Genomic DNA, 10,329 nt, shown 5'->3' with positions numbered 1-10,329 from the left:
ACACAAAAACTTCATTCTCTATTTGTTGTCAGATTCGGCCCATAGTAATTTAATTAATGTTGAGCATAAAATGCCCCAACACCTCAAAACACAGTGAAAAGCCAGTTGTTTAACGTTACCAGGATCATTTCGATGCCTTCCTGTCCTATGCAAATGAGGGTTAGCCCCCATGTTTTCGCATTGCATTCTGGGGATGGGAAACTGGTGAATGTTATCTTACTGAGGTTCAAATTTCCCGCCTGAAGAGGAATAGACGTGCGCACGCTCCATGACCTTTGCCCGGCACCGGCATGGTTTTGAAGCGTCGGGGCGACGTGCGTGCGAAGTGTTTGTAGTACTTTCTATGTCGCACCAGCCGAAGATCAACACTTTCTAGGATTCTCGGAGGTAAACATTGTTTGTGAAGTCCTGTGTGTAAAATTTTCGCCAGTGTTCCAATTGTGTATATTTTGTTAAAACGCTCACGATCAAATAATGTTGAGTGCCCCCCTCCCCCATCACTTTGTTGTGTGTGTGTGCGCCACTATTTTGGAACTTTACTCTTGACAAGGAGGTTAAAAATCTAGTCTAGCAACTTGTTACATCTCTATTGACAAGTCCCTGACATTGCTTGACATTTCCCTTGTTCATAGTCTCAAGTAAACCAACGTCTAAACCCCAACACCTAGAGACCATGCATGCGCATGCTAACGAAAATATTAGATGTTACTACTTAGCCGCGGCGACTGTTGCAGGGCTTCTTTTGCTTGCAGTCTTTTACATTAGCCCTTTAACGTTAGGGCTAATGTAAAAGACTGCAAGCAAAAGAAGCCCTGCAACAGTCGCCGCGGCTAATGTTACTAGTAGATATTTTATAAAACTTTGTTAAAGAAGATTTTTTATTTGCTATACTGGGATGGGTATTCGGACTTAGCTGCCCTGCCCGGTCCACCTAAACCGCTGCCCGGTCCGGTCCGAGGCCGCTAATGGGGGTTTTGCGTATCCAAGCATTTCTCTTTTTCTGAGTGCGGTTGCGCCCCCTAGCGGAAAGCACCGGAAATGCAACAGTACACACAATAAAATCTACTCCTTGTCAGCATCAAGTGCGTCCCAATTATGTTTTTTTTTTCACCAACTATTTGCAATTACAATTTTGTAACCCGTATAATTATATTTACCTCAGTGCCACGTGGTATAAATGTATAATTCTTTTTGCATTGCTTGTAAGACTATTGGTGGTAATCATTAAAAACATACCCCGCGCGCTGCAGGGACCTCCACGATGGGGAAGTGGCGCTGCGCCACCCAGTCCTTATCTCAGCGCCACCAATTTTCCAAATTAGGGAATTAACTCCCATATTTCCCCGGTAGATTTGCTAGTCATTCGCTTTTTCTTCGGCCGAGCGGCGTGGATCGATTGAGCTGCTATTAATAAATTGGTCCCTATTGTCTGCACAGTCGATGAATTGTCGATCTCGCTATGACGCCACAAAGAAAACATTGTCAATGGTAGAAAATCAGACATCCCACTGGTGTTTTACAACGCAATTTTCATGTAATGTAAATAACTTCGACTACCTCTAGCTCTGTTTACATCGTCAAGCAAAGCGGGACGATCACCAAATTAAAAAAAAACAACGTGCACGCTAGTATCGGCAGTGCGGCGGGAAAATGATTCGTTGCCAGAAGAAGTGATACGAATGAAAATGACAAGCATAACATTCTTTCCCTTGTGGTATGAGCTTTGAGGCCGTAAAATGTTAAAAACAGCTAGAAACAGCGGTCCTTGCGCCCGGCCACAACAATACAGAAAAATAAAGAAAGCATATTTAGATGTCAATTTGATCGAAAACATAATCATTGGGATGTGAAAAAATGTCACAGGTTCGCTTTTTGGAAGTTTTGTTTTTGTTTTGACGGTTTAGTTCTAGCGGGGTGCGGTCCAAAAATGCCCTATGGAAATTCACCCCGCGTCCCGGTACACTGACTTCCGGGTTCCTTGAACAAGAATATTACGAGAAAAAGACCAAAAATCGGTGTAGAGAAATATATATCTTCCCGAAAATTCTTTTCATTATGCATTTCTTTAATAGGATGTTGCTAAATAGTCGTAGAAAAAACGTAGAAAGCAGCGTAAATGTGTCACCGACGAAGAAAAATATTCCCGCGCTGCGTGCTGCTAGCCACATCGCTTATCCAATCAGAACGCAGGTCATGTGAGGTGAACCAATCAGAGCGTAGATCGCACAGTGCTACTTACTTATTCATGACAAGATGGCGCCTGAAATCTCCTGTTAACGTTTCTGTACAGCAATGCGGAGTGTGCGTTTTTTATTCCGGGGTTTTCTTAGTTTTGACGCTGATTTTTGGCTCGCCGTGATTATGCTACAAATGACACACTAGTGGAGACAACAGATGAGTGATCATTTTACGATCGACAAGAACTTTTCATGAATGAAACAGCTGTGAAATCTCGCTGATGGCGATTTGTTTTTGAAAATTTGTCTCTGTGTATGAAAGATATTATGGCAATATATCTGTGTCAAAAATACGGAGGCTAAATACGTGACATGTTTCCTTAATTCACGTCACATGTGACATAAAAGACGTGACGTTCGACGTATCACAAATACGTCACATGTTTTGCGGAATGTGTGACTATTTCTAGAAAAGTGTGACGTTCTTACATCAATAACTTAGTTAACGATAAGTGACTATAAAACAAGCGACGGGCGTTTTGTCCGTCACCGTCTTTGTTTCAAAACCCGTCTCCGTCTTTGTTTTAAGCCCGTCTCCGTCTTCGTTTGTAAGCCCGTCTCCGTCTTCGTTTGTAAGCCCGTCTCCGTCTTCGTTTCAAAGCCCGTCTCCGTTTCTGTTTTAAGCCCGTCTCCGATTTCGTACGACGCGAGTATTGGAGTAGGGCACGAGAGGCGGGCACCACAGGCGGACTGTACCATTTCATGTGCGGGGGAGGGGCAATATCTGAAATTCAATGCCGTGTCCTGTTACACACATTTTTGCCTACTCTATTACATTACAAAACACGGAGACATAATTTTTTTGCCAAATATTTTCGGGAGACGGAGACGGGCTTACAAACGAAGACGGAGACGGGCTTTGAAACGAAGACGGAGACGGGCTTACAAACGAAGACGGGCTTTGAAACAAAGACGGAGACGGGCTTACAAACGAAGACGGAGACGGGCTTACAAACGAAGACGGAGACGGGCTTTGAAACGAAGACGGAGACGGGCTTACAAACGAAGACGGGCTTTGAAACAAAGACGGAGACGGGCTTACAAACGAAGACGGAGACGGGCTTACAAACGAAGACGGAGACGGGCTTAAAACAAAGACGGAGACGGGTTTTGAAACAAAGACGGTGACGGACAAAACGCCCGTCGCTTGTTTTATAGTCACTTATCGTTAACTATTGAGATATGAACACGCTTCTGTACATGTCTTGATATTTTTTTACGTGATTTTTACTAGTTATTTGTAGCAGGAATGTTACTAGTGCCGGGAGAAGTTGGGAAGGTAGCGGCTTGATAAATTTTCGTGAGCAACGAGTTTAGGAAGCAAGTTCCGCCTAGCTCGAGCGATACAGCTCCGCGGATACAATAATTCGAGCCCCGAACAAGACCCTCCCCCCGTAAAGTTTCGGCCGCTCTGGCCGCTCGTAGAAGCAAACGCTGACTCGTGCACTAAAAATCTGCACAAGAAGATAAGAAAGAAGCAGTTTTCAGATCCAGAAAGCTAGCAGAAATTTGTCTGAAGTTCGTTGGAAGAAATGAGCCGGTGGAATTTGAGAGAAAATGTAACGGAGACTACATTGTTTTTCTGAAAATTTACACGAAAGTAGCCGGCGCAAAAATTTGAGTAGGCGGCGATTTTCACCGGTAGCCGGCTTGTTTTGAGAAGGCTGACTGTACTCCTCCCCTTGTCCTTTCAGGTTGCGACTAGCGGCATAGCGGCATATATGTATATATAAGTTATAAAAATATGACGATCTTCCCCAGAAACAAATCTCTGCTTGGAAAGTGGAGCAATTTTGCTAAATGCTAAAATTGTTTTGTTAAATGGAAGTAAATATCCTTCTCAAGGCAAACTCATATTGACATACTAAGTACTCCGCAGTGGAAATATCAGTGGGTAAATAGTTGGTGAAAAAAAACATAATTGGGACGCACTTGATGCTGACAAGGAGTAGATTTTATTGGGTGAACTGTGTGTACTGTTGCATTTCCGGTGCTTTCCGCTAGGGGGCGCTAGGGGGCGCAACCGCACGCAGAAAAAGCGAAATGCTTGCTCCGGCGCATGGGATACGCAAAACCCCCATTAGCGGCCTCAGACCGGACCGGGCAGCGGTTTAGGTGGACCGGGCAGGGCAGCTAAGTCCGAATACCCATACTGGGATATAGTATGTTGATTGTTGAAGTTTCGTTCTTGTAATTTTTCGTTTTTGATACACTCATAATATGTAGTTGGAGCAATTTGACTACTCTCCAAAGTTGTTGTGGAAAAAATTATGTGTGTTATTTTCTTAGGCCACACCAAGTAAATTTTATGGATGACGTCCTTTGGAGACCCTAAATCTAATGCGAGAGGGCGAAAAAAAAACAAGAAGGGCCCTAAAAACAAGATGCCTAGATTAGAAATGTACTAAGAGACGACAAATGTTAGGACACAAATTGAATGAGGTGACACAGTGTAACAAGCAAGAAGTCTTTTATTCATCATCAAAACAGCAATAAATCAGGTGGAACAGCGGACAGTGAAAAATTTTCTGTTCTGTTCCGACACCTCGCGTTACGGGTTTCACGTCAATCTGACGATTTGCGACACTGCCGTGACTTTGGTCATAGTTACAGGAAGCAAAATTTCTAGTTTTTTTTTCTAGGAAGAGGCCAAAATCAATGCGCGCGCGGACGTCATCCATGAAATTTACTTGGTGTGGCCTTACCATACGCCCCGTTTTGGCAGATAATATATGGGGCATATATAGCAAGAAGGTCACAATTTTCCCCAACAATTTCTGCTTGGACTCTAAGTTGGAGAGTACAAATTATTTGACCAGATGCCATAAGATTTAGTTAGTTGCAAAATTGTAAATACAATCTTTCTTGGGAAGAAGTAGACAGAGCAGTTGAGAAGCAACCATGAGTGCACGTGGAAGAAAGGGAGCTGCCATCACTGTGGAACAGATACAGGGAGACAGGCTTACTCAGGTACAGATACATTATTTTAAAATTTAATACCAGTAATTTGTTAACCAGCCACAAAGTACACAATAGTTTATTCATACTAGACTGAGATTGTTTTATAAAACTTTCTTATTCAAAAGCTGGTCAACAGGTTGCTATTATAATACTGTACAGTATTATACAGTATTATAATTAATATAGTAACCTGCTATTTTAATCTACATTATTGTATTAAGTTGTGATACATATCATTGTATACATTGTATAATTGTTTTTGTTTACCTAGATGATTAGTTATATATAATATAGTTTATTGATAGATATTAATACGTTATGGGGGAGGCTCTCGAGAAACTACCCTGTTTTCTGCCCTAACCACCACATGTATTTATACTAGTTTGTAATAGTTTTTAATTTTAATTTTGATGTACATGTATATTCAGAATTAATAAAAAATCAAATCAAAATTGTGTATGTCAAAATCAATGACTTAGAAAAAAAAAACAAAGCTGTACTACATGTAATATCAAAGCATGGTACAGACAAGAACTGTTTATGTATGGCAAAAACAGGAACATGTATGTAGTGACTACATTGTAGTAATTTGTACATTCTCTCTTGTTGTATTCAACATTGGACCAAACTGTTTTCCTCGACTGTTTCTACAGTTTGCTAACAAGTTATGGGCACCACATCGCACAGGTCCAACTCCAACATTCGACTCACAGGTATGGGACCTTCCCTCTGTTAGACTGTATCATTGCTAATACATTGATATTATAATGGTAGCCAGAATAGATAACAATACATGTAGAACAAGACTGGCAATGAAAACATACATTGCCATGGCGACGGTGGTTGCTGTTAGGGTTATTGTTTGCATAGCACTGCTATCATTTCATGATTTTGAGGAAGACTAAAAGTGGTACCTGTTAAGTCTAGACAGATACAGTGCACTCCTCCCCTGAGTGTATAGTGAATGATCCCCGGGGTCACAGAAAGTAGGGCCATGGGGGGGGGGGAAGACAGGTCTTCCCAAGGGTTTCCAGGAATGACATGCCTGTGGACATTCCATTCCTGTGGACAAAATGCCTGTACCATTCCTAGAATTCTTGCAAACTGAACACAAGGCTCCTCCCTGAGACGTTGCCAAAAATGAACTAGCTATCAATAAATTGTTCAGCTGCGACTGAGACTTCAATTTTTTCTGCAAGGGAATTGCTGTTCATAACCAACTGTATACCTGTACATATGCCCTTTCGGTTGATCGTAGATTGTTTTAGCTCGGGTTTTCATGAAAGAATCTATTTGGAAGTGTTGCCCAAACATTTAGACATCCTTTCATGCATGAGACATAGCGTATAGTCTCTGCAGTCAAGAAGAATAATCTCTAAACTGCCAAAAAAAAGTTACTCAAGCAACTGGATATGATTTTGAAAACGTCAGACGTTTCAGCTAGTATCCACTAGCTTTCGTCAGTGACTGAGAGACCAGAGGGGAAAGCAGGTATATACACAACCTGTTCATTGATATGCAAATAAAGTGAAGACAAATTTTTGGAAGTCGAAAAAGGAACAAAAGTCAGACAAGTCAAGACAAGATGATGCAAATTAGTCTGAAAGCTCCTGTTATACCGGACAGGAGCTTAAGTGTTGTCTGTCCTCGGGGCTGGGAGTGCCAAATCCCAAGTGCCGGAAAGATCGACCCGTAGCCCCCCTTCCCTGTTGAGGGTGGGGTTGTACATTCTTTCATATATTGCCTCTTTAACACCCCGTTCCCACCAGCGTGTTTCGCGGTCTAAGACATCCGTGGACTCGAGTTTGAAAGAGTGACCCTGGTTGTGTTGTAGGTGGTGGAAAATAGCTGAGGAGTAGCCGTTGGCACTAGGTCGGCAATGTTCTTTGTACCTTACTTTAAGCGGTCGACTTGTCTCTCCGATGTAGGTGTTGTTACAATTGGGCTCCTCACATTTGAGTCTGTAAATAACATTCGCCTTGGTACCCTTGTGAGGTCGGTCCTTAGGGTGTACCAGTCTTTGTCTGAGGGTTGAGTGAGGTTTGAAGTTAGTGGCTATGTTGAAGTTTTGGAAGATCCGTCGGAGTTTCTCAGATACTCCTTGGACATACGGAATAGTGATGTTGGCCTTGTTTTTGTTGGTCAATGGTTTGCACTTCTGGGTTTTCTTAGACTGATCTGAAGGTTTGAGCGCTTTGTTGAAAGTCCAGTTTTGGTAGCCACATTTAGCCAGGGCACCTCGGAGGTGTCTTTGTTCGTCCGTTTTGGCTTGGTCTGAAGTGACAATGTTGTCTGCACGATGGAAGAGAGTTTTGATCACTGCTAGTTTGTGTTCCAAAGGGTGGTGGGAATCAAAAGCCAGGTACTGATCAGTGTGGGTTGGTTTCCTGTACACTTCGAAACGAAGGTTACCATCTTCCTCTACGATAGTTTTGGTGTCTAGGAAAGGGAGCATGTTGTCATGGCTTGGCTCCTGTGTGAACTTGATGTTGTCATCTATCTGGTTGATGTGGTCAAAGAAGTCAGCAGCTACCCTCTTTTTCAATCTGCACCAAGTGTTGTGTATATATACCTGCTTTCCCCTCTGGTCTCTCAGTCACTGACGAAAGCTAGTGGATACTAGCTGAAACGTCTGACGTTTTCAAAATCATATCCAGTTGCTTGAGTAACTTTTTTTTTGGCATATCGTATTACCTGGATGTCTAACCTTCATCGACGAATCTCTAAACTCTTGTTGCGATTACTTAAACTGTAAACTCTGACTTGAGATTATTTAAATTACTTCTTTTTGCCCTCTAGGTTGTTGAAGACATCTACAAGAAGGATCTACTGGGTACCAAGTATGTTCTTTATCAAAATATTGCAATTGTTTTTAGCAGTATTGTTACATTTTTGGACTTCTGGGCTTTTTCAGACAGTAATAATGGACTGATTTGGTAACTGAAATTCATAATGTTGCAGGTATACAATATTAGCATTGTTTGTACTGTTTGAAACAATTCTAAACTTTCCTTTCTTTCTACTTTGAAAAAGCATTACGAGCATGAAAATTACCTTTTACATGTATTAATTAAGAGTCTTGTACCTACATGTAGGGCAATCACAAAACTCAGAATTGGCTTTCATGTACATGTACATGTAGAAACTGGGAGATTAAAAAAAATTCCCATCGACCAGAGGGTTTGCCCTTCTGTCCGATTGAAGACAATTATCACGTCTTGATTATAGGATAACGTCTCAAATATTCTAATTTAAGTAATTCACAGCTATATACAAGGCTATCTTGACTTCTATACCAGGATTTATCTCAATAGACTTTAAGAGCAAATTATCAGATGCCGTGCTTTGTATACCTTGAACAATAATTGTGAAATTAATCAACACATGCATGTATATAACATTTACTGATTTAGTTAATGATGTAATCTAGTGTTTTGTGCAGAATGTGTACTACTACTAGATAACATGTCAAATGTGTCCCCACCCCACATAGGTTTGCTATCAGAAGGGTGATGCTTCTGGAGTTCAGTCAGTACCTGGAAAACTTCCTGTGGCCAAACTATGACCCAGACAAGGCCACCCACGCACACATGATGTCTGTAGCCGTCATGGTCAACGAAAAGTTCAGGGAGAAGGTTCCAGCATGGGAGGTCAGTTTTTACAACCTACAATGTAGTCTTCTATATATATATAGTATAGCCTTCTTCAGGCCTCGAAATGAACATTTCTTCCTATTGTCTCAGCACTGTCCCCAAAATTAATTTCATTGATTGTCCCAAAGTGAGGATGAACTGTCCCAACCTGTTTTTTTGGAAAGTGTTGTATGACTTTAACTTGAAGTCAACTTTAGTTTGCTTATGTTCACTCCCAGGTGCACTATAATTGCAGAGTAGATGTAAATTCGGGGACTTTTCCGGATCCAAAAGCTGGGACGTGTGCCTGATAGGCAAAAGAAGAGCTGACATTTTGATGTTGATTATTTTTGGATTGTCCCAAAAATGTCCCAGAGTTTCTTTTTAGTTGTCCCAGCCTAAAGTTTAGTGGCCAGTGGACCACCTTTAATTTCGAGCCCTGCTTCTTCATGCTTTTCTTGGAGTGGCAACGTTTATTTTGGTGAGGGGGAGGGGGGCACTGACTTAACTATGCCATGTGGTAAAACTCCCTCCACAGCATACATTTACATTGTAACTCTTCTGACACATTAAAAAACCTTCACCCATGCAAACAATCACACATCTAATCAGCACTGTCACTCCAAGAAGTCTGCAAAGGAGGCTACCTTCTATACATTTTTTGTATGTCATGTACATGTACAGCATAGTGTTTCAATATGTCTTTCTACTGTAACAGGTACATGTGTACTACATGTATATTATACAGACATGGATATGAGAATTGGTACACACGAGGTTACTTGATGCACATATGTTTGTACACATGCATTAATTCATATGCTGCTAACTTCGCACGCCTGCATATTGTATTATGATTATGATTTCGAGTTCCTATTGTTGGCTACATGACAGTATTTGTAATTGCTTTCCTTGTATCCCTATGTATAATCATTATTTTATGTTGAGTATATTACCTTGTTGTATATATGTTTTTATATATATCCCTCTAACTGAGAGGGGAAATACGTGTAAAGTGCCTTTCCCAAGGGCACAACGTCTGGGTGCATGTCTGGACATGTCAGGGTCCAACCCCGGGGATTGAACCTACATGTAGGTCCCCTTGCTTGACAGCTCTACCACTACACAACGCAGACACCACTTACAAATACAGATAGATAAGTTAACTTGTTAATTGAGGTGTTGGTCATGTATTTCCAGCCCTTTGTGAAGCAGCCTGACCACTTCCCCATGTTTTTCCGGCGAGTGATGTCAGCCAGCCTGCAGCAGGAGGGCATGACCCTGAGAGAACAGACCGTCCTGCTGGTGTTCCTCATACACTGCTTCAACAGTCTGGTCAGTTATCATGAAAGTTCATCTGTGTTGGTACTTACATATTTAGAGTTAAAACTTTCTATCCAACAAAAAAAAAAAATTCTCTCACTTAGAGCTTTTGACCAGTCACTCTGGTATTATAATATGACACTGTAAGGATTTTGGACATCCAACAAGACTATTTC

At 41.5% G+C, this 10,329-nt stretch overlaps 1 protein-coding gene across 1 annotated transcript in view; it reads left to right on the top strand.

Annotated features, from left to right (window-relative positions):
- The first annotated feature begins 254 nt into the window (after window positions 1–254).
- The window catches only part of LOC109484881 (intron-binding protein aquarius-like), a 48,170-nt gene continuing 38,095 nt past the window's right edge, over window positions 255–10,329 (top strand). The window contains 6 exon segments of the mRNA XM_019788238.1: window positions 255–387; window positions 5,117–5,207; window positions 5,852–5,911; window positions 7,998–8,038; window positions 8,692–8,848; window positions 10,031–10,165. Coding sequence (XP_019643797.1) covers window positions 5,139–5,207; window positions 5,852–5,911; window positions 7,998–8,038; window positions 8,692–8,848; window positions 10,031–10,165 — 462 coding nt within the window. The 5' untranslated portion in view covers window positions 255–387; window positions 5,117–5,138.

Source organism: Branchiostoma belcheri, unplaced genomic scaffold, assembly GCF_001625305.1.
Source record: "Branchiostoma belcheri isolate BF01 breed outbred unplaced genomic scaffold, Haploidv18h27 scaffold71, whole genome shotgun sequence".
Taxonomy (NCBI): domain Eukaryota; kingdom Metazoa; phylum Chordata; class Leptocardii; order Amphioxiformes; family Branchiostomatidae; genus Branchiostoma; species Branchiostoma belcheri.
The sequence above is the reverse complement of the archived record's forward strand: the minus strand, read 5'-3'. Positions and strand labels throughout refer to the sequence as shown.